Consider the following 26,084-nt stretch of genomic DNA (forward strand, 5'->3'; position numbering starts at 1 on the left):
CCAGCACATAGTGACCCTGCTGTCCTTTTCCCCCTCACCGGGTCATCAAGACTTGGAAAAAGTCTCTGACCGACTATGACCTGATGACTCAAAGCACCCCTGCACTCTTGAGCCAGAGGCAATGGTGCCAACGTGGTACCAAGACCCTCTAAAGCTAGCCCACCCTTGGGTATGCTAAGACTGGTCTTCCAGTCACCGGCTGCAGCCTCTTCCTTCTGGAACAGAGCACCGCAAGAGCATACAGCGATGTGACCCCACTGGATAAAGCCCACTTCATATGAACCCAGAGTCCGAGTGGACCGACGGTGTTCCTTCATGCCCAAGCCTCAAGATCCTGTGGATTCTCCTGGACTGGCCCCCCCAGTCCCCTCTTGCAGCCTCTTTGTAACAAGACCTTCATCCATTGACTTGAACTGGGCTCCTGATGCCGAAAAGCACCTCTGCACCCGGACGCCCTAGAGCAGACTGAGGTGACCAGTTGGTACTGCCTTGGGACTTGCCCCATACTTACCTTAAATCCAGAAGAACATTCCTGTAAGTAGTTGCTAATGACCTAATGCAGTATATGCTTTTTTTTTTTTTTTTTTAATTTTTTATTGCAGATACACAGACACAAGAAGGATCACATTAGCAATGTCATACGTGCAGGAAATAGGTACATAAAGAATAAAGATCATGAAACCCCCTAGTTCTCATCAGTGCACGAGGCAACAGTCAGTTCATCCACACATAAAGTTTGTTTCGGCGGAGCCCCGCCTCAGCATAGGGGGTGTACATGGTAGTCATCTGGGCATCTGCTTTTGTTTTTTCTAAGGCCCCCCCCCCCCCCACAACACAACAGAACAATGCGAGGGAAATCGAAAAAACATCTTCGCATACAACATTTATCAGGATAGTCATGATAGTATTATACGCAGTTCCCGTCAGCCCCAGCCCTCCCTCCCGCGCCCGGTGGTCAATTGGCCCAAAGACATTCAAACAGTGCACGCCTGGTACAGTAAGGCCCACTCCTGACGTGTCCCGTTGTTCGTCCCGGTCTTCCTCCGAGCTCTGGGCCCACACACAGTTCTCCCTACCCCGACCCACTCTCCAGCCCATGATATTGTCTCCACTTTGACCAGACCCTTTTAAACTTTTTTGGGCAGCCCCTCGATTTATAGGTCACTCGCTCCGCCGCCATGTAGAGGTCTAAACCTCTCCTCCATTCCTCCAGAGTAGGTACGGACTCAACCCCCCAGTGTTTTGCAATGTCTAGTTTCGCTACCACTAGGGCCAGCGTCAGGAACGTCAGCAGGGGCGGGGAGGTCAACATCATTGGTCATTCCCACGATTGCCAGTTTGGGCTCCTGGTCAAGCGGCACCGCCAGGACCTCCCTCAGTTCTGCAAATAAGAGCGTCCAGTAGGATTGTATTTTGCCACACGCCCCTAGGATATGGAAGAAGTCCCCTCCCTCATGTAAGCAACGCAGGCATCTATCATCTGGTGTTTTTCCCATCCTGAACAACCTGACCCTATCAAAGTATGTCCTGTGGAGCACATTATATTGGATCAGGCGGAGTCTGGACTTAATAGCCACTTCCCTTGGGTGCATAAGGATTAGGTCCCAGTCAATCTCCTCCAATGCACCCACGTCCTGTTCCCACGTGGCCCTGAGCTTCGCCAGATCCCCTAGCATGTTGTTTGTGAGTGTCTTGTATGTAAGTGATACAGCCTTGTTGGGTATCTGCTCCTGCAGGAGTCTGCCTTCCAGTGGTGCATATTCCGGGAGACCCTCTAAGGGTATAGCCTGTGCCCTCCACGCATGCCGCAGTCGGATGTATTTAAAAAACTGCGAGCGATGGAGCCCGTACTCTGCTCTCAAGGTAGCGAACGATTTTAACTCCCCCCTGGCGATTACATCTCCCACCGTGGAGATCCCAATGTCGTCCCATTGCTTAAAGCCAGTAAGTTTACGCAACTCGTGGAGCCACGCACAATGCCAAAGTGGAGTTTGCCGGGTGGGCTTCCGTTCCCAGCCCGTGTGTCTCGTGGCCATTCTCCAAGCCCTGAGCGTGATATTTGTGGCCGGGAGTAGGGATTTCCTCTGCAGGCCACCATATAGGTATGTGAGCAGATTATGTGGGGATAATTTAGCGCGTTCCAACACATACGTTGGGTGGCTCGCCGGGGCATGGAGCCAGTCATTAATGGGGGATAGGTGCTCCGCCCAATAATAGGCCTCAAGGTTCGGCAGGGAAATGCCACCGCTGTATTGGTGACGTTGGAGGGTGGTGAGCGCCACTCGTGGCTGCTTGCCCAGCCAAATAAAAGACCTAAGGTCGGCATGTAGTTTGCGCAAAAGGTCGCCCGGAATCGGGTAATACTCGTTTTGCTGGGTGTACAAGTATTTGGGCAGTATCACCATTTTATACATCGCTGCCCTGCCCAGAAGGGTCAAAGGAAGCTGGCGCCACCGTGACATATCACTCACGGAGTTCAAGAGTATTCTTTCCACGTTCTTGGAGTGTGACAATTCCTTGTCCAGTGTGATGAATATCCCCAGATACTGGAAGCCCTCCGTAGACACCACCAGCCTATCCGGAAGGGCACCCTCACCCGTGGCTCCTTTGGGGTCGAAAAGGACGGAGGATTTGTGCCAATTTATTGCGTATCCGTAGTAGCCACCGTATCCGTCTATCTCCCGGAACAGTTCGGGCACAGTGGTTTGCGGGTCAGTAATATAGAGGAGGACATCATCGGCATAGAGGGACAGCTTTCCTTGTGTGTCGTCTGCGGGTGTAACCCGGAAGCCGGAGATCCTCTGATTTTGCCGTATCCTGGCCGCCAGTATCTCGATTGTCAGGGTGAAGAGAAGAGGCGACAGGGGACATCCTTGTCTGGTGCCTCTCTGGATTGGGATTTCGCGGGAGAGTGCCCCGTTCACCCTTACCTTGGCCCTCGGGTTAGTATATAGCAGCTGCACCCAAGAGCGAAATTTGGGGCCAAAACCGAATTTTTGTAGTCAAAGGCCTTTTCAGCATCTAAGGAAAGGAACCAGTGTGGCGGGTCCCTATCCTTTACCTCCTGTAGCCAGTTGTGCGTGCGACGGAGGTTGAATTTCGTGGCCCTGTCCGGCAAGAAGCCGGTTTGATCCAGGTGTATCAGGTCGGGTAGAACTGCCCTAAGGCGGCGCGCCAGTACCGTGGCAAGGAGCTTCACCTCCGTGTTCAGTAGGGAGATGGGACGGTAGGAGGCACAGTCCCCCCGTGGCTTACCCTCTTTGTGGATAGGGATTATGGTTGCCAAGGTGAGGTCGGGAGGCAGACCCCCCTCTGTGTAGGCCTCAAGGAAGAGATTCCTCAGGTGTGGGGCCACAATGTCAGCCGTGCATTTAAAAAATTCCGGGGGAAAGCCGTTCGGCCCCGGGACCTTGCCCGGCTTTAGTCCGGTGATGGCATTTTTAACTTCATCTAGAGAGATTTCGGCTTCTAGCTGGGGTAGGGCCTCATCGTCTACTCTGGGGAGGTCCACCTGTGACATATAGAGGAGTGAGTCCTCACATGAGCCTAATTGTCTGGCCCTGTAGAAGCGCTCATAGTATGCTGCAAATGTGTCTGCAATATGTGGATCTGGGCGCACAACCCTCCCCTGTTCATCAGTGACTTCATCCACCCACCTCGCCAACCGCTCTCTTCGACTAAGCCAGGCTAAGAGTTTACCGGATTTATCCCCCACATCTTAAAGACGGTGTAGGGTAGCCAGGTTTTGTGTTCTCGCCTCATCCGACACCAATTCCCGGTATCGCCTCTGATTATCCAACAGCTTACGCAAGGTCGTTGTGCATTTAGTACGTAGGTGTTCCTTCTCCAGCTCTACTATAGTGCGCTCTACAGTCCCCACTTCTTCCACTAGTCTCTTCCGCTCCTCCCCAATCTGCCACTTATCCTATCTCTCAGCACCGGCTTCATCGCTTCCCACAGGGTCACCGCCGAGTTCACCGACCCCTCATTTTCTGCCAGGTAGACCCGTGTATCCGCCCTAACACCTTTAAGGATCGTCTTGTTTGCCATATCCCAGGCGGCGAGTCGCCACGTGGCCTCTCTCCTGCGCCCAGGCCGGCCCATTGATAGTAATAAGGGCGAGTGGTCTGACAGTCCCCTTGCCAAATATTCCGCCGTGTCCTCTGCGGCGAGTGCCTGTCGCGGCATAAAGATATAGTCCAGTCTGGAGAACACTTTGTGCGCTGCCGAGTAAAAGGAGTAGGCCACAGTCTGCTGGTGTTTTTTTCAAAAACAGTGGTTCTGTTTGTGGCCTGATTAGGTCCGGGAGGACAAAAGTGGGTAGCGAGTATTCAATAAACGCTAAGGAGCAGAAGCTGTAGGTATAGGTAGAAACAGTTATTTATTTTTCTTTTTGAATATACATAAATACTTGTACTTATACTGTATTTTCAGGTGCTCAGGTGAATAGTATGGTGCAGGACGTGACAATAGTGAACAAAGTGAACGGACTGTCACACAACAACAAACAAGGTTAAAAAACAATTATATACAATAGAGAGAGTAAAAATCCTTGGGTATGTCGACGGCGTTTCGATCTATGTAACTTTAGATCATCGATCGATGATCTAAAGTTACATAGATCGAAACGCCGTCGACATACCCAAGGATTTTTACTCTCTCTATTGTATATAATTGTTTTTTAACCTTGTTTGTTGTTGTGTGACAGTCCGTTCACTTTGTTCACTATTGTCACGTCCTGCACCATACTATTCACCTGAGCACCTGAAAATACAGTATAAGTACAAGTATTTATGTATATTCAAAAAGAAAAATAAATAACTGTTTCTACCTATACCTACAGCTTCTGCTCCTTAGCGTTTATTGAATACTCGCTACCCACTCTTGTCCTCCCGGACCTAATCAGGCCACAAACAGAACCACTGTTTTTGAAAAAACATCATTCCACCCCAGGTTCTAATAAGTGGGGTTCCCTTGTTCTAAAAAAACAGTCTGCTGGTGTAGCAGCCTCCAGATATCGGACAGGCCCATCACAGACATTATTTGGGCCAGGGGAGTCTGGGTACCTCGATTGCTGACCACCCCGGATCTATCCATATCCCTGTCCATCACGTCGTTGAAATCACCCCCCACTATCTGTATTGTATCGGAGGTGTCTAAAAGTATGGACGCAAGCAGCTTTAGCGCATTTGCCTGAAGTTTGTGCGGAGCATATATTGATACCAGAGTGTAGGTGCGCCTGCGCCATGTCCCCTGTACCCCCACGCATGTTCCCAACGGGTCCCCCCACGTGCGTGTGATATGGAATGGGAAGGTATTCTTGACAACAATCGCTACACCCCTGGAGTCAGTAGTGTATCCCGCATGGCCCAGTACCTTATATCTACCTCTCGCTATGAATGCGCAGGCCGTGCCTCTCAAATGTGTCTCCTGCAGGAAGATGATGTCCGGGCCTACTCTCTTTAAAAAATTGTTCACCAAACCACACTTAATCTTATTCCCCAGACCGTTCACATTCCACGTCAGGACCTTCAGTGTTTCAGTGTTCATGGTTACAACAGTAGGACATGGGCACCCCAGGACGCGAGGTTAGGCTGGTGGGCAAGCACTCGCAACGGTAGAACCACAAAATACTCCAAACCTCATGACTCTCCCCCCCTTCCCCTCCAGAAACAACCAAACAGCACAAACAACCCCCCCCCCCCCCCCCACCCCCACCCCTCCTGCACCACCCGGCCATCCCGCCCGTGCAACCATCGACGGTTCAGAATACCAGGGAGCAAGGTCTGTCGCCCACCCTTCAAACAACCCCACCTAGGAGATACCTAGCTGTCCAGAGTCACGTTCTGAAGTGGTGTGTTCCCACCCCACAAAACAAGAAAACTGTACTTGCGTGTCCCTAGCAAGAACTGCTAAAATTGAATCTCAGGTCCGTAGCCCCTCAGGAGTGAGAGTCTTGCGTTTCAGGTTCAGTGCCTTCCGTGGTGCTCGGCTCACCCTGTTTACAGCTCTCGGATGGCCACAGCCAGTGGGTGAAGGAATGGCTCCGTGTGTTCTTCCATATCCGACGCGGCTGCGTCCTCTTCCTGATCCGTCCCGTTACCAGATCCAGGGAGCAGGCACCGGAATCTCGATCCCCGATTGGGGTCTCCGGCCGCAGCGGCTGCATCAGCGCCCCGGCACTCACCAGTTGCGCCCTGGCGTGACGGATACGGAGTCCGTTGCGATTGCCTGTCTGCTCTTTGATGTCGTGATCGCTGTGACCTGTTCGGGCTACGCCTGAAGTTGGCCACCGCCAGTTCATCTCGGATCCTACGACCCTCCTCCTCCGCCTCTCTCAACAGGTGTCGCTCCTCCAGCCAGTGCCAGGCCTCCTCCGGGCGAGTGAAGAAGTGCGATTTGCCCTTGTACAGGACCTTTAGTTTTTCAGGGAAAAGTAGCATGTATGATATGTTCAGAGCTCGTAGCTTAGCCTTCACAGTATCGTAGGAGCGCCTTTGCTTTTGCACATCCTGGCTATAGTCAGGGAAAATCATGACAACAGTGTTCTCAAACTTAAGTTCTCCCATTTTCCGGGCTTCCCTCAGGATGAGGTCTCTATCCGCGTAATTCAGAAATCTCGCTATGATCGGGCGAGGTCTCGCTCCTTCTGGTGGCCTGGCCAGAAGTGCCCTGTGCGCTCTCTCAATCACGAAGCAATTAGAGAAGTGAGCCTGTGGGAACATAGTCCTGAGCCACGAGTGAAGGAAGGCCGCTGTGTCGTTCTTCTCAATCCCTTCCCTCAGGCCCACGAAGCGCAGGTTGTTTCGGCGAGCCCTGTTCTCCGCATCGTCCACCCGCCACAGCAGCTGCCTATGCGAGGCCTGTAGTTCCGCCATATCTTTCTTGAGGGAGGAGACAGATTCCCCCGTTTCTGAGATCCTGGTCTCCGCTGCGCCCACTCGGTCTGACAGGTTCCTAAAGTCTTGGCGGAGCAGGAGAACTTCCGATCTCACCTCTCCGATCTTGGTTTCAAGGGCAGCTCTAGAGTCTTGCATATCAGTTCTTGAGGCCTGGATCGCCTCCAGGAGCATAGCGGTATCTGCGTGTGGTTCCCGGGCCCCTACGGTCGCATCTCTGTGAGTGCGTGTGGTGGTGAAGTTCTCAATGGATTCCTGCCTGGTGGACCGCGGCACTGGATCTCTCTTGCCCATATTGTCCACTCGGGGGTCTCCAATACATGCAGTCAGGATGCAGGAGTAATGGGGCAGCACAGGGTCTGGGGCCGGCCACGCGTCCTGTTCGCTCCGCTCTGACGCCTCGGCACAACGCCCCGTCTCGCGGGCCCTCCACAGGGTGAGCACCGCTAGTCCGGGTCCCCCTCCGAAGCAAGGCCTCAGATGGTCCCCCGAGCGCCTCGGGGGGGGGGGGGGGGGGGGGAGCAGCAGGCGACGGTCTGCAAGCCACCAAGGCAGGGCCACTATCCAGCCGGCAGCCAATGCAGTATATGCTTAACACTATCCTCTGATAAGCCTAAACTGCTCACCCACTTAACAACAAAAAATAGCATTTGGGATTATTATTGTAATCCCCGCAAACCAGTAAGGGTTGTCTGTTCTCTCTGCACAGTGTACCTCACCTTCATGCACTATAGAGAGCCAACAGTCTACACGGGCTACCAGTCTTCCTCTACATTGACGGATGCTGAAGGCGGGCTTGCCCTAAGTAATCTTTAACCACCTCTAGATGATGGAAAAACCTGACATTGTTGAGATTCACTATCAACCTGCTGAAGTCACACCAGACTCTTTTCACAGATGCCCCTGTTCATCATCGATATTCTGGGTATGGTGTGGTTTTCTGCTTTTGACCCAGAATGGAGAGTACCGTACATTCAGGCTATAATCACAATGTTTCAGCCTCTGACCTTGATCTCCTTGTGGATGACACTGTGGCAGCTAGGTTTGTTCGCATCCAGCTAGTGAGACATGCGAGGTGGCACATGCAGGTTCTGCAGCGGGACCTAAAATCCTAGTGGGCACACCTCTGGGAAATCTGTCCGATTTTATCCAGATTTTGGAGGAGACTGCGTCTGTGATGGCTGCTGGACTGCAGTTGGGTCAGTGGCAGGCTCCTCTTCTTACCCACCCAGAGTTGAAGGTGATCACGAATGCATCACCACCAAGTTAGATAGCCATTTGGGAGAGATGGAGATCAGAGGAATCTGTCTTTTAGATTTGAGGGGGATTTGCAGGTGTTAAAGACTTTCTTACCCACTATCTAAGGAAGGCTGGTGTAGGTGCTCACTGGCAATACCACAGCCATGTGGTTATGTTGCAAGCAAGGTGGGGTCCTGAGTCCTCTGCCGAGAGTTCCTGCTCCTCTGGAAGTGACTGGACCGTTGAGTAATTTCTCTGGTGGTGAACCACCTGGTTGTATATTTAAACGTCCGGGCGTCTAACTCTGTCACAAGCATCTTGCGGGTCACAAATGGTATTTTTGTATTGTACTGTAATTGCATTTATATAGCGCTTACTACCCCATACGAGACGTCAAAGCGCTTTTTCGACAAGTAGCATGCTCCTCCGGGACCCATAGAGGATTAGTATTGAATTAGTATAGTGAAACATGCAAGTACATTTTAAGTGGTGGATAGGTTAGTCAGTTATTTGGATTTGGAATGATAGCAAAAGGATAGAGGAGGAAAAAGATTTGTATTTATATAGCGCTTGTTGACGCACGCTATTCAGGAAGCCCGTAAAGGATTAGTGGTGAATTAATGTGGTCAAATATGAAGTAATTTCAGTGGTGGATATTAGTCCGTTATTTGGAGTGAGAAATATAGCGGAGGGATAAAAGGGAAGAAAGGTTTGCATTTATATAGCACTTGTGACCCCTGATGGGTGTTAAATCGCTTTACTTGCGAGTAGCACGCCACTCCAGAACCCGTAAAAGATTAGTGTTGGAGGCTCATCTCCTCCAACAAACTTTTTAAGAAAGAAGTAAAAGCGATCCTCATGGCTAAATACACATGATCTATTATTCTGTATTTCTCATGAATCCGCTCTGTAATACCTGCCTGACCCCTTGGTCTACTTGTACTACTTGTATTATGACTTATTTGATTGTATATGTTCCCTCTTTGTATATTGTTATATTGTTGACGCACCTGTCTGACTTTGCACACTGTACCTATACCACCTCAACTATCCCTACTCTTGTACTACTGATGCACCTGTGTGACTATACATCCTGCACTCACCTACCTCAACTATGCCCACCTTTATGCTACATCCAAAAACGTTTTAAGCACGATTAAACAAGTATATGCTCCTTATTTTTGTACTTTTACATTATTAGCGCAACTGTTTGACTATGCACTTTGTACCGACACTACCTCACCTGTGACCTACCTCTTGTTTTTTGTTGACCTACCTATGTAACTATGCACCTTGTACCTAACTACCTCAACTATTACATTCTATTACTCTATCACCCCCGTGTCCTTGTAAAGCGCTCTGATATCGATCGACTGCTGTCTCATCCCTAAACTGCGGCGGAAACTGCAGCTGAAACGCCAAGAGCCTGTTCCCGACAGCCTAACGCCTTCGGAGGGCTGGAAGAGGTCCCCCGCTACACGGCGGAGGAAGGCACTGGAGAGAGGCTGCATAGGAAGCCAAAAGGACTACACGGCATGCATCGGAGGGCACCCCCGGCAACACAGGAGGGCACCCCCCGAGAGCCTGCTGTGCTGGAACCGCCCGCCCGCTCCACCGCATGGATTCGCAGTCTCTGCGAGCTACAGCGAGCGACGGACTGAGAGTGCCCCCCCACCATCCGTTCCGCGATGGAGGCTGCTAAAAAGGAGCAGTCCCCCCCCCCCCCCCACGCACCGCAACACCGGAGACAAGTCACGGGCTCAGGATAGGGATGCGCCCGATGGATATGACACCGCCGAGCAGGGAGAGGCTGAGGAGAGCCCTGAGAGCCAATTCACTAATATTAGCAGAGCGTATGGGAATGAGGCACATTATGGATTAATGTTGGGCTGCAGAAAGACTCTACGGACGGACTCAGGGGACACACAGAGACTTGAGGTATTTGTTTGTCTCCTTCCCGCCTATTCACTGCTAATCTACCCCCTTGGTTCAAAATGGCTGGAGCCATAAACCTGTAGCAGTAAATCCCCCCACCCTTCCCCGTACCTCTGTCCACGTGGCTCTTCGCTTTGGCTCCCCCACACAGCATTCCTCCCAGATAGCTGGAGCAGTGCGGGCTCTGATGGAAAGTGAAACTCCTCCCCCTATGCTGAAAGCAATAACAACAGACAGAGGACTAATATCCCCACCTCCCCTGCATGCATGAAGGAAAAGGGAAACTGCAACAAACAAAGGACTGACGTCTCTACCCCACCTACTTGGCGGACATGTTTGACTGGTCTCTCTCAGGGACGTACTTCCTGGATTAGTCACTCTCTGCCTTATCTGAACACTCGCTAAGAATTTCACATTCTTGATTGATCACAACTGCTAAGCACTTGGCTCAGTTACTTATCTACACCATCTTGTGATAGAATGCCTGCCTATTTTGTATCATTTTACTTTTAACTATATTCTGAACATGTTTGATGCACGGAATACTACCTCATATGTGAAAGAATGTTTGCCTACTATTGCAATCCACTCCCAGCTTTACTCTGAATATTCGTAATGCATTGGTATAATTCCCCTCCCCCACAACGTGGCCACTCCCAATCCCTTTTCCCATCCTAAGCTATTTCATTTCATCTCATATACAGGTTGGCTTTGTAGCCACTAATTTGTATCATTCATACTATGTGTCCTACTGTAATACCTGTTCTGACTATGCTCCCCCATGTACTTCCTCTGTAAAGCGCTCTGATATCCGCAAGGATCTTGTTCGCGCTATATAAAACTTTCAAATAAATATCTGCAAAGATCTTGTTCGCGCTATATAAAACTTTCAAAATAAATAAATAAAATAGTATAGTAAAATATGAAGTAATTTGAGTAGTGGATATGTTATTCAGTTATTTGGTAGAGAAGGGTAGGTGGCGGGATAGAAGAGGTTTGTATTTATATAGCGCTTGATACCCCGACTTGACCTTTTCGCCCCTGCTGAGAACACACAATGCCAGCTCTTCTGTGCAATATGTCTAGAGTGGATCTCAGAACTCCTGTATGCCATCCCACTTCTGCGTCTCCTGCCCCAGATTCTGAAGATCAGGATCGACTGGCAAATTATTCCTAGTGGCACCATATTGTTTCAGGAGTGTGTTGTACCAGTCTGTTCAGGGTGTGACCATCTTTCCTCTGATCAATCTGCCACTCAAGGGGGATATTCTGTTGTAGCAGGTTCTGGGCAACAGTGGGGTTACTTTCAATCCAGGCAGTGGCATGCAGAGGTTGATCGCAATGGATGAAGCATTGGTGCACTAGGAGTACAAAAATCGAGGCAGTAGTGGCTGGGAGGCTTTGTGAACACCAGCCACAAATCAGTGCTTTCTTAAAACACCTGCACATGCACCCTAGAGATTGACACAGCACTAGAATGTAATGCAGCGTGATTAGTTCCCTTTGCTGAAGCAATCTATGATCTACCAAGATACTGTTGGCATCAACATTTTCAGCCCTACAGGAACGTTCCTCTGAAGCTCCTTCACTTCTACAGGTGGATGATGGAATTGACCAAGCAAATGAATTATGTAGTGCCAGCAAGTATTACGCCCACAACCATTTAGAGCAAAGATGGAGGAAATTTAGCGGCTTTCAAAATTCTTGTATCTATTGTCCAGAATTCCCAAACACTGTTGTTGAACCTACAGCCCAGATTAGTACAGGATTAGCATGTATATTTTCAGCTAACATTTTTTTAATGCAGTACCTTCCTGTAACCCCACAGTCAAGTCCTTAGCATTTAATTCTTCACATTCTGTGACATATTTGGAACATTAGGACAAATAGGTTGAACTGAATTGATCTGATCTAAATTAGATCATACTCCCCATTCAACTATAGTGACTTCATCGCTCTTTCGGCCCTTAGTTTCTCGTGTTCTGAGAAAGCACAGATTTCATGGATGTGGAAATTGGCAATTTTTGTCCTTTTGTTGGCATAATGGTTTTAGCATCCAGGATCCTACCCTGACAAGTGTTAGTCAGTTCAGTGGGTCTACCTGTAGATCATGTTTTCCAATGAGAGAGATCTCCCTAACTAATCGTGTCTGCCAGAGGCATGGTAAAGTTATCCATCTTCCTAGAGAGTACCTCAAGACTGGTGATGCAGATACTACAATACATGTGTGAAAATGTTGTAACCTCTGGTGATGCTGGTACCCTAATATCTCTAGTAAGTAGTAAGGGAACTAGAACCGGTTAGAGCAGTCTTAGATTTACCACTGAGTAACGAGTGGTCTGGCGATATTGCGGCTAATTGAACGATAACAGTGGTTGATGATGGCCTCTGCAGATCTTTATAGGGAAGTTTGTCAAATCGTTTGGTGGATGTACCATGAAGGTAAAGGCAAAAACTTTATCACAAATCATATCAAGACTAAGACCTCTAGTTGCTTCAAGTGCATCAGATGACTGGGCTCATGAGTGTAATGAATTCCCATGGTTTTCCAGGTAGGGTGCACATTCAGGAGTTCATCCCAGCTAAACAGTGGGAAAACACTCTTATTTCTTTAGTGAAGCGGTCTGCTGTAGAATGCAGAATTCCACGAGATAATTTGTATAATTTGTAGGTCTTCTGCAGTGGAACGCAGCTGTTCGCATATTTGGGAGAATGAATCCGTGGGTGTCTGAGCTTCCAAAGCAGATCTTTTGAGAAGTTAGGTGGCCTCTTATGATTATTTATCATATTTATGTTGCCAGATCTGTCCACAAAGACCAGAGTTGTTCATCAAAAACAAGGTCCTATATGATTGATATGATACTGGAAGCCCAATTCACAAAGCGGCTCCGCACTCGTGGCGGAGTCTCCTCACTGCAATTTCTCATTGCAGAATTTCTGCCATGTGTTCAGAGCCACCGCCACGACAAAGGAGGCTCTTCGTGAATTGGGACCTTCGTTCTGAAGAAGGGGAGTGGAAGTGCATGTCCGCTAGTAAAGCACAGACACCAAGAATAAAAATGACGAAAATGTAAAAGAGAAAAGATGAAAAATATGGCATTCTTGGAAAGCGCTTCCACAAATGTTGCATGTTAAGTAGACTGATCAACAATACCCAAAGAATACGGTTGAGCTTGTGGACGATTACCGCTTAGTATACATTTTCAATGGCTAGTTAAAATGAATGATTAAGAAATGCTTAAATGTGATTGTAACGTGGTTGTTTGCAGAGATACTGAAAGGAAAAGAACATTTATCAATAACTAGTGGCACATTATGGGAAAATGTTTAGAAAATAGAAGATTATTTTATAGCTATAGGGAAGTACTGCAAATAATACAGCAACAAAACTGTTCTAGGTCTGCGTTTCTTTGCTGTGGGAAAGGGGCTCTTTACTAACCTGTCTAGTAGTACTTTAATCTTTTACCTTTATTTTTCAGCTGGAACGAGTGAACTTATCAGCAGCTCAAACTCTTCGAGCGGCCTTTATAAAGGTGAGATAACTGTTTATATGTGTAAGCGTGTTTAATATTCTTTTATCACTGAACACCACAGTTAAGGACTTGCCTACAATAACTGTCAATTTTTCAGAGTTTTGCATATTTAAGCATCACACACAATGCTTGCCATAACTTCCATCGGCCACTGTACTTAACTCTTGCTTGATTACATTTTACAGTGGCATTATGAAAAGTGTGTTTTGTGCATGGTGGACAGTGGGAGTTATTGTGTTTGTTACATTCAATAACTGGTGAATTTATGTGGTTTCCACGTTTGAGCCAGATTGTATTCCGGCCCTGCGTCCATCAGTCTTTGGGTGACCAACACCAGGGCCCATCCCGCTGCAGGTGCCCAACCCTCACGGCACAAAACCCCTTCTCCCCGAACAGCATTTGGCTCCTTCCGGTCACTTCTTTCCTCTGCCTCTCTTTACGTTTCTCTCACTACCTGAAGCTAATCCAGACCCAATAGTTTAAACCCCAGACGTTTGAAGTGTATCTTTAGAAAAAGAGGCAATTTTTTCTCAAGGTAAAGAATACTATACACGGGTACGCATTTTCAGTGTATACTTGGTTGTGGGAATATAAGTTTTGATATGGGACATCCAAGTGCAATATTGTTTATGGGACAACCAAGTGTAACATTGTTTTGTGGTTGTGCTCGGAAAGGGTATAACCTCCAAGAAGAAGTTGTGGAAATTAAACTAAGAAGTCTTGAAAAGATACGTGGGTGATTGTGACCTCAAATATGGAGCCTGAGCAGCATGATCTGCAATGGGTCTGGTGGTTTCCTTCTACACTCTGTTTTATGATAAGTTCATATTTGTACATGTCAGTTTCTTATTGTTCTCTGAAACTTTTCACTTACTTACTTAGGCGGAGAAGGAGAATCCTGGTCTCACACAAGACATAATCATGAAAATTCTGGAGAAAAAAAGTGTAGAAGTTAATTTCACAGAATCTCTTCTACGAATGGCAGCTGATGATGTAGAGGGTAAGCACTGGGGGGGGGGGGGGGGGGGGGGGGGGCAAATGCCTAAGTGTGACTCTGGGAAGTTGGATTATCTTGTCTCTTGCGTTGTAGGTACGTTTTTATGAGACTGTATGCCTATTTATAGCTTTTATGATTAATATATAACAGCTTCGAAGAATATTGGAGTTACATGGAATAGTGTGATTGAGTGTCACTCATACACGGTAGAGTTGTGACTTGGACTACTCTGTAAACATACTTATCCGCTTATTTTGGTTCATAAAATATCTTGAAAACCATACAGTGCAGGAGTGCATTCTATAAAGGTTTCCTATTGATGGGTAATAGCTATCAATAAGGTGCTTAGTTTAGGCAACTCTAAACGTTTTTGCTAGTCTGTTATTAGTGTGCTGGAATCTTCCCACATCAGATTCTCAGTAATATATTGTAAGAGTTTGGTAGAAACCGGGCAGGCGTTGCATGCATGTACAAGTTACTCACTGTATTGACTCTTGTAGTCATACTCCTTAGTCGCCATTCCCCACCTGCCAATTTTGCTACGTTTGCCTGAGGCTTCAGTCTGTGCCCATGGGGAGATAGACCGCTGCATACACAGTATTCGGTCATGATCTGGGTATAAGCTACACCTGGTAGTCTTTCATTTAAAGATCGTCATTACTCCTGGGCCACCCTAACGATGAGGATGAGTATGAGTGAGTCACAAACCTCAGTAATGTTTTCGAGTTGATGATCTGTGCATTCTGGAAAAACAACTGTAGCTTATCGATCTGCAGTCCAAGAAAGTGGATATTAATGTGTTATATTTCTTCACTTTAAAAACTTGGTAGGGTTCTATTTCCTGGATCACAGTCCCCCTTGACACTTGCAGGAGTGCAACAGCATCTATAATTGATCACCATATAATCTAGTTGTTCTGCTTGCCCTGCAATATATGTAGACTGTTGGGTCAGAGCACCCAGCACGCTACATGTCCTGGAGGAATCTGGAGACTGATACGAGTTCTCTGATCCACCAGTCACACGTTACTCCATCACTTCCTCCCTCCTCCTTCCAGGTCACTATTTGGTCCAAAGAATATTTTCAGGAGAATAGTATTTTGAAAACGTAAGTTCCATGCCATCTTGCCAGCTGTCATTAGGCATTTGGGGTTTTGTGTGAAAATAAGCGCATTGATTGGTATTCACCAAAAGCTTTAAAGTTTAGGTAATTGATTTTACAGCATGTGTGTTTTCTTTGTATTTGCAGAATACATGATTGACCGACCAGAACCAGAATTCTTAGAACTGAATGAGAAGGCACGAGCACTTAAACATATTCTTAGTAAGATTCCTGATGAGATCAACGACAGAGTGCGGTTCCTACAGACAATCAAGTAAGCTATCATGCAGTTATGTATTAACGAAGCAGAACATTTCTTGGATTAATCTGCAAAATTGTACACAAACCGCAATACAACTTCAGTTTGAATTTCCAACCACAAAAGGCACAGTTAAGATTTTCCTAAGGCGGGAAGAAGGAACTAATTACAATGCATCACTTTTCACAACCTAAATTAAATCGGAATGGGTTTTAGTGTATTCAGATTCACACTAAATCACACTCATGTCCTGAACTTCTGAAAGCTACATTTGTGAGTATCAGTTTGTAACCAACGGATGTGACCACTGGTTAACCCGATTTTCCCTTTTGATAAGGAGTACATCTCAAAGGATGTAATTGGGGCTTCTTGAATTGCATGGCACTGGAGGGATTAGTTATGTGGCACTGTTGAATAAATCATGCAGCAAGAAAAAGCATATTATGCAACGCAGTCTACAGGTATTGTCTTTTACTAATTTGTGACTTTAACACACATTAATACTGTTTGATCAGTTTCTTGTTTAACATCTGAATACAGTAGTTATCACCTGAAAGGTTACCAGTAAACATTTGCCAGGGTTCTACCATTAGTAGATCCAACCGACCAATATTTATAAGAAACTTTGTGTGACCCCCAAAATCGGAAATCAATTAAACAATGACACATTATTGAGCATTTATCAAAACTTATGCCATGTAAATTCATCCATAATCCACAGTTCCAATGGTTGCTCCAATTTACGGAAGTTAAACAAGTGCTCAAGGGAGTGATTGTGATGGTATCTGAATGAAGAGGTATAAGTGCTAATAATTAAATATTTACAATAGATGAAAAGACCGGTCTAACAATATATAAATGGCTAACTAGTCAAATCACCAGTAGCAAGACGATGTGAATGCATATTTAGTCATCCGTATCTGGGTATGATATAAGAGTACAGGTCAAGGTAAAAGAAAAGTAAACGTTTCGACCCCAAAGAATGATGGAAAGGCCAGTACTTCCTTAAGACTGGGTCTTCCTCAAGACAGAAAGAATGAGTAACCTCAATACAACTCTGCAACGTAGGCAGTGAAAAACTTTAAAGGATGATCTGAAAAGCTCCTGATGCAGAAAAGGACACATGCAGTGCATAAACACAGAAGTCCAGTAGGAATCTTGAATTGCTGTGAGGTCTTGAGGCAGACACAACATACAGACTTGAAGGGCATACAGGTTTTGAGAATTTTAATGAAATGTTCATAAAGGATGATTTGACAGATTTTAATATTTACCTTAATTTTGAGTTGCTTTGACTTCACAAGCCTTCTACCTCTGTTCTTTGTCCAAAAGAGTTGAAATGGGGCTGCCCTTTCAAATTTTTAAAAATGTTGTTCCGGAAATTGAAAGATGAAGGATATTTGACTTTGGGTTAAATGGGCAATTTCTGTGTCACTTGCCAACTAGTGTTTGGAGAACTCTGGGTTCCATCTCCTCAAAAGACCAAGGAAAGAGAATCCCAGTCAAGAACCTTGCTAGTTCTCACTCTAATACAACCAAGGTCCCTCAGTTGATGGTGTCATCTTGTAGTGCATACAGCGCTGAGCCTTTTTTCATTTAGGAACTTCTGTTTTTACTGTAGAGACCCCTAGAAAGATGATTGTGCATCTAAGGCTCTGACATGGTCTCCAAACTACCCGTGATCTTATAAAAGTAATTTCTCAACAATGGGCAAGTAGCTGCACACCTTCAGACCTCTTGCTTATGTGTGTTCCTTTCTTAATGATTTTCTCCTGCAGCCCTCATCTCGTAGCTTGGCCATGAAACATATGCACAAAACAATCAAACCTACTGCTGGTTCTGCGGCTCTCAATATTTGTGGAGAAATTCTTTCTGCAACATTGAATACAAATGCAGTTCATTTCAGTGGTGTTGGACACTGAAATTTTAAAAGCCTTCTCGTTTATGGACAATGTGTAGAGTATTTTAAATGATCACCCTTCAGCCAATTTGAAAGTAATTCTGTTCCTCGGTCCTGCAAAGTCTCTGGCAAGACTGAGGATCGGGTTGCTTAAGGATAGTCTGAAGGCCTATCGAAATCAGTTCTAGAGAGATTTGAAGGACTAGATTGTGGTTTCTCAAAATTTGCATGTCAGATTTATAATAATTCTAGTCAAAGAATATGCAAATCTTTCACCAATGTTACTTTCAGATCCCTTCATGGTTGTCGCTAGACGTTATTGGGAACACAATCATGCTTATAATGTTCATGTAACAAGCCCTTTTCAGGATGTTTGAGCTTGGAGCTTTCTCACTAGCACTGTACCACTTCATTTGATTTTTGCATTAAAACATGCAAAAATGTTGGTGGACAACACTACTAAATTTTACAACTGAGCAATGCAAGTGGAGTACGATTAAGGTATTTATGTAGAAGCCATATGGGTATAGAGGATAGCCATACACAGCTAAATATCTTACGAAAGCACAGGACCCTGGAGCAGATAGACTAAACACACTATCTTAGCCAATCACGAGTGAGGAATAAGTCTTAAGTGGTTCTGCGCAAATGAACTGCGTACTGATGGATCAAAGTGTATTTGTTCACCAGCATTCAGAATAATAAATGTCAACCATATAAGCAGTGTGTGAAAGATGCCTTTTTCATAGTCTGAATTTTTTATTATTATGCATTCCCTATGCTTTCATTAATGCAGTGCGCAAGATCAAGCTCGACAAGTCAAAAACGATTCTCTTCACCCTAAGTTAAAATACAGTTCTGTTCATAGAGGGCAATGCTACCTCCTAGGAGGCGTCCCGGAGCTGGCTTAAAGGAAAACCCAGAGAGGGGAGCTGAGAAAGGGATGACAGCTGCCTTAGCAGGAATCAAAGTTCTAAAGACTGCTTCAGACGAGCTGCTTCTCAAATTAAGAGGAAGTGCGATCCACCGCTTACTTGCCCAAAAGGTGAAGGATATGTCTCCTCTTCTGGCCTTTGAATAAGAGGGATATGGAAAAGTTTGAGATTATCGGATCTTCAGAGTCTTTCCTGTATGTATGGTTTGAAATGGCTCCTAAGCTAGAGAGGACCTCTTTGATTGTAGGCCCTGAAGTCTATGATCAGAGCTTTAAACTGGATTCTTTTGTTAATGAGAAGCCAGTGAAGGGCACGTACATGGCGAGACACAGAAATGTGAAGCACGATTTTCAAAATCAGCTGGGCAGCAGCATTCGAATAGTTTACAGACGCTGTATCAACAATTCTGGAAGGCTGAAGTAAAGCCTTTTTTAATAGTCCAACCTAAAGGTTAGTAAGGCGTGGGCAATTGTCTTGCGATGCTCTACTGGAATAAAGTGCAGCATCCTTTTCAACAACTCAGAAACCGGAAGAGGATAAGGCCTTGACCTGGGGCTCAAAGGCCATGTCGGAGAAAGATTTCATCCTGAGGTCTGTAATCACAGGAGCAGGACTGGGGGGTGACGCCCAACTTTGAATGCTACCAAAGATAAGGTGAAGGGATGGATTTAGTGCTGCAATAACCTCTGTCTTGTCCGAGTTAAGTCTCTGACAACTTGTGTTCATCCAATCCACCACAAATTCAGGCAGAGCTTGATGGAATCAAGGGAAGTATGCATGTTTTCCTGGAAGGTCAAGAGGAGTTGAGTGTCATCTGCTTAGGATACAACTTTAACACCCTAGGACTCAACCAACTTAGCCAGCACCAACTTGGCCGGACTGTCCCATAAGGAGGACATGCTCGGTTAGCAGCAAGTTAACACTTGAATCTTTAGGCTGACAACCCTCGGGCATAGAAATAAAAAGGGGGAGTTCACCTACAGATACTTTGCCGAATGTTGCAGAGGTTCATTTAACAGCAAGAAACCCTGTGAAATTGAAATGTTACAAAGAAAGAGGGGAATGTTTGTAGAGTGCTTTGCGGCGTACAAGTCAAATTGTAATGCAATTCTGCTTGCTCTGTTAAAGAGGATATAAACACTGCCACTATTAAATCCTGTCTGGCATCTGTGTGCCATAAATTGCCTGAACAATATCATCTCTCTAGTATGGCTAGAAGGTTAAGATTGAGAGTTTACCAAACTGAAGTCCTTTAAAACTGTTTGACTCTCTAGGTGGGATTTAACTTTAATGGTGACATTTCTGTTTGTAATCCGTTTCTCAGCCAATGCATCCAGTACTGCTGAGAAAAGCTAATTGTCAATAAAACCACTTTCAAATTAATTTGTTGCCCACCCATCATTTCCCCTGGAGGTAGTATTGCTTTTGCATCAAAGTTAAGATGATATTGTCTTCATCTTTGCGAGAAAGTGCCTCGTTTGAGATGGTAATTCCCCCACATTTTACCTGAAAAATAATGAGGTTTCAATTGTAGTGCACAGGGTCCCTGTGCAGTGCTTCTTCCCTAAAACTGTAGTAGGATTGGTAACTTCAGCCCCCCTGTAAGTCCCTAGTAAATAGTACCCTAGGTACGTAAGGCATGGAAACAGAAGTGTCCCCTAGGCACCCCTCACAAATGCAATGCCACTGCATCTTGCATGTCTTGGTACAGTGAAAAACTACTGTCGACATGGCACACTGCCTGAATGCCATGCCAACCAGTTGCCTAAGGTATAGGTAAGTCACCACTCTAGCAGGCTTTACAAACTAAGACAGGGTGCACTATATCACAGGGGTGGGCATATCTGCAAGAGCAGATATGACCCAACAATATTTAAGTTTATTCTTAGATATTGTACCATAGAAGCCATAGAGAGTACATGGACTGGAAACTCGATAACTTAAGTACCCCGGGACCTTGATGGCTTCCCTGAAGTGTTTCGTACCAAGCACTCCTCTTAATAAACCAGCACTGATGGCAGTGTTGGATTTATTGAAGCTTGTACTCAGAGGGCACCTTACAGGTACCCCCTGAAAACCTACCAACTGGGGTGATCTCTGACTGGCTGTATGCAGTCTCACACCACCAGACCTGTTTCTGGACCTCTGGGTCGAAATCCTTTGTTCTCTGTGGCCATAAACAAAGAACACCCTGGACGGAGGTGTCTCCCCTCCTCCCACAGGATGGGCACAGTGCTCAGGAGAAAAGCTTCAAGGGCCAGCCTCCTTTGTAATAAACCCAGCCTCTGCTGCTATCAGCAGATGGCAGTCCCCGCTTCAAACCCCACTTTTGGTGGGAGAACCGGTGGGAAAGCTAAGAATAGAAGGTGTACCCCCCTTTGCCAATTCCACGCCTTAGATGCTGGAAGGGCAGTAAAGCACACTTTTCAGTACTCCCCACTGAACCAAGCTAAGTGGAGATTACATACACCGCCTTCGGTAAACATGTTGTTGATGGTCTCCGAGACAAAACGATCTGAGACTCTGGTATTGCAACTTATGTGGTTGATTCCTCCCCTTTCTGATAGATAACCAATACCTCTTGGAAGCTGAATGAACCTCTGCTTCTTCCTCCCTCCACTTTTTTGATCCGTTCAGTTTGTCTGTTCAGATCAGTTATACTTAAGAAATGTGAATTTGTTGCATTTGACTTTTCAGGATGAGTGAAAACATCTTGAAATGATGGAACTTACCTTTTCCAAACTTTGTTAAACTCCATGATCACTTTGGTTTACTTTACATGAACGTTCGCCACGATTGTGTTTGAATTAAGAGTTGACGCCTCTCTTGCACTTTGCGAACTGCGTGTCTAGAAGACATGCACACCCTTGGTGTGCCTGTAAGCTTGTACTGACCGAGCATGCACAATGAATACGTGCCCGAGCGTGAAAAGAGAGAAAATAGGTGAAATCTGCTGGCTTAGCAAATTCTTGTTCATTTAGATGTGATTGACTAAAATGTGAAACTTTATTATCAGTCTTATTTTGTTATTAACGTGCTCTTCTGTCTTTATAAATAGGGATATCGCAAGTGCAATAAAGGAACTCCTTGATACAGTGAATAATGTATTTAAGAAGTATCAGTACCAGAACCGCAGGGTATGTATCAACCTTTTTTTGTTCGAAAAATATGTTTTGTATGTTTCCAAATAAATGCTAATTCAGTTAACTTTTATCAATAGTCTTCGTCGCAGAGTACATTTCAGGGTTAGTTAACTTCAATTTGGAGTGCAGTCCTACAGATAGTCCACAATTTGGATAATAATCTACTGGTATACACATTATTGTATAGTTCAACACTTTGATTCCCCTTCAACCACCCTTCGCCTCAAAATGCCCACTTTTTGTATCAGTATTGTAATATTTTACACATCACAAGCCACATCTATTAAAGTTAAACACCCGAACTACACTTCTCCACATCAACACACATAAAAAGGATTAGGGAGTAGAATGTTCCACATAGCCAACCACACCTACTTTGTTTTTCAAATCAAGTCAAGAGATACTTTATTTCGGCCTCACAAGACCATAAAAGCCCAGAGATAACATTTGATAATTCTGTACAATTTATCAGTATAAAAGTTCTTTGTGCACATAAAAATATGAGAGCAATAAAATGTTAAAGTATTAAATATCCTGATAGGCGCTGAGTATCTCAAGCATATAGTGCAAAATCATATGATTAAAAAACAGATTAAAATGAGTCCCAAGTCGTAGTAAATACATAGAGTGGGTGATTTAGACTTGATCTTTCTTTAAAACTGCACGGCGTGCACACCACATTGAGAACAGGTAACTGGAAACTGAATATACAATTGGCATGCCGGTATCATATTTTAGGATCCTGTAAGCCTGTGAGCAATGGTAAGTTCCAACAAAGCTGTCGTAGCCAGCGATTCCTTATTGCCTTGTAGGTGGGGCAGAAAAACAGCACAAGCAGGTGAGTCTGTGTACAGTTTTTACATGACGGACAATCTTTCGTAGAACTACCCCTAGCCCCCCCACACACATAAGGGAAGTACACCATACCTAAACTGCAAGTAGAGTTTTTTGAGCAAGAGAAGGCTGTATGTCCTCTATGCTAGGCACTAAGGTGTATTGCAGTTTGACTTCTAAAAAGGATGATGTAGGTGTGCCTGTCTGGGGCCCCTTCAGTAATAGGTTGAGATGGCGATCCTTAAAAAAAGGCATTTCTTGATGTTGACAAAGATCTTTCTTCCGGACTATCCCATAGATCTCCCAATCCAATGGATAAGAAACAATTCTTGTGAGAAAGTGCCATCTTTCTTGCATTGGTATGCCCCCACTTTTTTCTGAACTGCTGATGTGCTTTGACTGAGTGTGCCCTGGGTTCCTGCCAACCAGGTACCCAGGGCCTGTTTTCCTTCCCCCAAACTATGCTGAAACAAAAGACCCAATTGGCTTCTCTGGCCACCTGTCAGCCCCTAGTAAATGGTACCCTAGGTACCCAGGGCATGGTGACCAGAGAAGACCCCTGAGGGCTGCAGCACTTATTGTGCCACCATTAGGGGCCCTGTACCCTGACACCCACACCCTGCCTTTTCAGGCTGAGTGCAGAAGTACAGAACCCACTGCCCTGGCATACTTCAGTCACCCCTCTAGCTGGGTGCCCTATGACCGAGGTGAGGGCACAGGTGCATGATCCCTGTGCCCCTACAGTACCCAGGGCTATTCCTGGGCACTAAGTGCAGTGATGCCATTTAGAGTATATGGTGCTGGGAGGTTGTCATTACGAACTCCCCAGCACCATAATGGCTACACTGAAGACTGACCGGTTTGGTACCAAACTTCTCAGCACATTAAACCCACACTGATGCCAGTGTGAGATTTAATGTAAAATGCACAAGAGGGCATCTTAGAGATGACCTCCAAAACCCGAACCTACAATCCATGTCTGGGCTGAGTGGCTGCACAGGCTGCCACACAGCAGACATGTTGCTGGACCCCTGGGTGGAGAGCCCCCCCGCTCTCCTGGGCCTGCAACAATGCACATCCTGGGTGAGGTGCTAGGTCTCCTCCCCCAGGATGGGCAGGGGGAAGCTTCAAAGGCATGCCGCCTCTGTGAGCTTCTCTAGACCATTTGCTGTACCCAGCAACTGGCCCCCACCAGTTCTAACCCCCACTCTGGCGGGAAGACTGGCAGGAAAAACTACGTCAGTAAGGGGGGTGTGCCAACCTTTGCCAACTCCACCCCTCAGGTGGAAGAGGCGAGGTGAAGCACGACCCCGGGCTCCCCATCTTGTAGATGGGGAGCCCTGCCAAATCACAGCTAGGCTCCTGCCCCCTCCCACAGGAGAGGAGCAGGCTAGGGGGTGTACTCACCCCAGGACAGGGACCCATTGGTCCCTGTCCTTGCCCTACCTGTAACACCCCTAAATTTAGTATTTAGGGGCTCCCTGAACCTTCCTTTCTGAGATTCCGATACCAAAAAGAAGAAAAGATCAAGAAGACGACCCGCAATGCAGCTGCTAACAACAGGACAACTACTGACTTGGCCCCAGCCCTACCGGCCTTTTGATCCTGGAACCTGCTCCTGCCTAAAACCCGGCGACTCCTGCGGACAGCAACATTGGGACACCCAGAGGACCTGCCTGCTTTGACCCTCTTGAAGATTGGGACTCCCATCAGCAGAGGCTCTGCTGCAACAACCCCCATGATGCCAGCCAGGAAGCTCTGGACCAGCCCACTCTGCACCCGCTGAGCCCAGGCCGGTCCCAACCGAACCAAGACCACGAGGACATCCCGCCGGCGACTGGGACCCGAAGTCCAGTGCCCAAAGACCCTCCTCGACGAACCAGCCAACGCCTGCAGACTCCGAACCAGGGGCCACCCCAACCGCGACCAGCTGAGGGTAAGCTTTTCCGACACCCAAAAACACCTCTGCACCAGGCGCCCTACAGCCCCCTGTGCCTCCCTTTGGGGTAGCTACCTGTGCTCCAAGATCCCAACTTGCCTCTCGAAGTGCTGGTCGCCCCTAGAGAGTCTCCGTCACTGAGCCTTTAGCCTTGGTTCCTTTTTGACCTTTCCCATTGGATAACCTTGAGTGCCCGACAGCTCAAAAGCACCCTGCACCCAGCCGCCCGAGTGCCGCTGGCTGTGACCCCTGTGTCCTATCCTATTCCCCCCCCCCCCCCCCCCCTTGCCCTGAGCAAGTGACCAGGAGCCCAGCTCCCACAGCCGCGTGGACTGCTAGCCAGCAGTCACCAACCGAAGACCCCCCTTCCCTCATTGGATATCATCGGGCCTACCTACCTCTGCACCAGTCTGCCCCTGTGCTGCTGGGATTGAACTAACTGTACTTACCTGACCCTGGGGGACCCCTGAGTCTATGCCCAGAACCTAAACTTTTCCAACCAAGCCTGGCAAGTTGTTCAGCTGGCCAGTGGCCCTATAGCTCTGCTCCATACAGGGCAGCTCCTCTGGCTTGCGCCTTATATATTTCCAGCACCGGCCCCAGCATCTTGTGTACACACTTCCTCTGCTGTTTTGCTGTTTCGCTAGGCCCCCCGACGTTTGCGTCAGCTTTAGACAAGCCTTCTTAATTTGACCACCCCACTCACATTGAGGTATAATACCAAATGTTCACATACAGGGACTTTCTCTAGAAATTCCCTAGCTAATTGTGGATTGGATCGTTTTGAGTGCCCTGCGTTGAACACCATATATTTTGTTTTCTGGGTGTTGATTTGCAAACCCCTGTTATTTCAAAATAAATGAAAAATATCCAAAACCCTTTGATTACCCATACCTGTTTTTTGTGCAACATCGATAAGGCTAATAGGCCGATAATTCGCAGGATGGAGGGGTGAACCCTTCTTAAAGATAGGGATAATTTCCGCCCCTAGACATGTTATGGGGATCTTAATCCCTTGTAAAATAGAGGTGAATATGCTCCAAAAGTACGGAGCCCAAACGCTGGGTTCAGTGTAATTGCAGCCGTTACCTCTTATAGAGAAATTGCAGGAGTTTCCTGGCAGGCTGGGGGCAGTGGATTTCGGCTTGCTCAAAAGTACCCATTCCCTGGAATAAAGTGACTGAAAGTGGGCCCTCCAGACCTCAGCACCCAAGTTAGGTTTGATTGCTTGTTTATCCTCTGAGTCTGTGCTTATTAATTTCCAGAAGATCCTCTTATCCCTCCTATTTAGAGCATCTCTCAGGCTCCCCCACTTTTCTGCTACCCACTCCTTTTTGGCTTGCTTAATTGTGTGTTTGTGAAGTAACCTA

General features: G+C 46.6%; 1 protein-coding gene across 1 annotated transcript in view; it reads left to right on the forward strand.

The window, feature by feature from the left end:
- PDCD10 (programmed cell death 10) overlaps nucleotides 1–26,084 on the forward strand; it is a 154,087-nt gene that overhangs the window by 78,859 nt on the left and 49,144 nt on the right. Inside the window, exons 3-6 of the mRNA XM_086944330.1 lie at nucleotides 13,553–13,606; nucleotides 14,489–14,606; nucleotides 15,852–15,978; nucleotides 21,857–21,935. Coding sequence (XP_086800456.1) covers nucleotides 13,553–13,606; nucleotides 14,489–14,606; nucleotides 15,852–15,978; nucleotides 21,857–21,935 — 378 coding nt within the window. The remainder of the gene's footprint in view (nucleotides 1–13,552; nucleotides 13,607–14,488; nucleotides 14,607–15,851; nucleotides 15,979–21,856; nucleotides 21,936–26,084) is intronic.

The sequence above is a fragment of the Lissotriton vulgaris genome, chromosome 11 (assembly GCF_964263255.1).
Source record: "Lissotriton vulgaris chromosome 11, aLisVul1.2, whole genome shotgun sequence".
NCBI lineage: Eukaryota > Metazoa > Chordata > Amphibia > Caudata > Salamandridae > Lissotriton > Lissotriton vulgaris.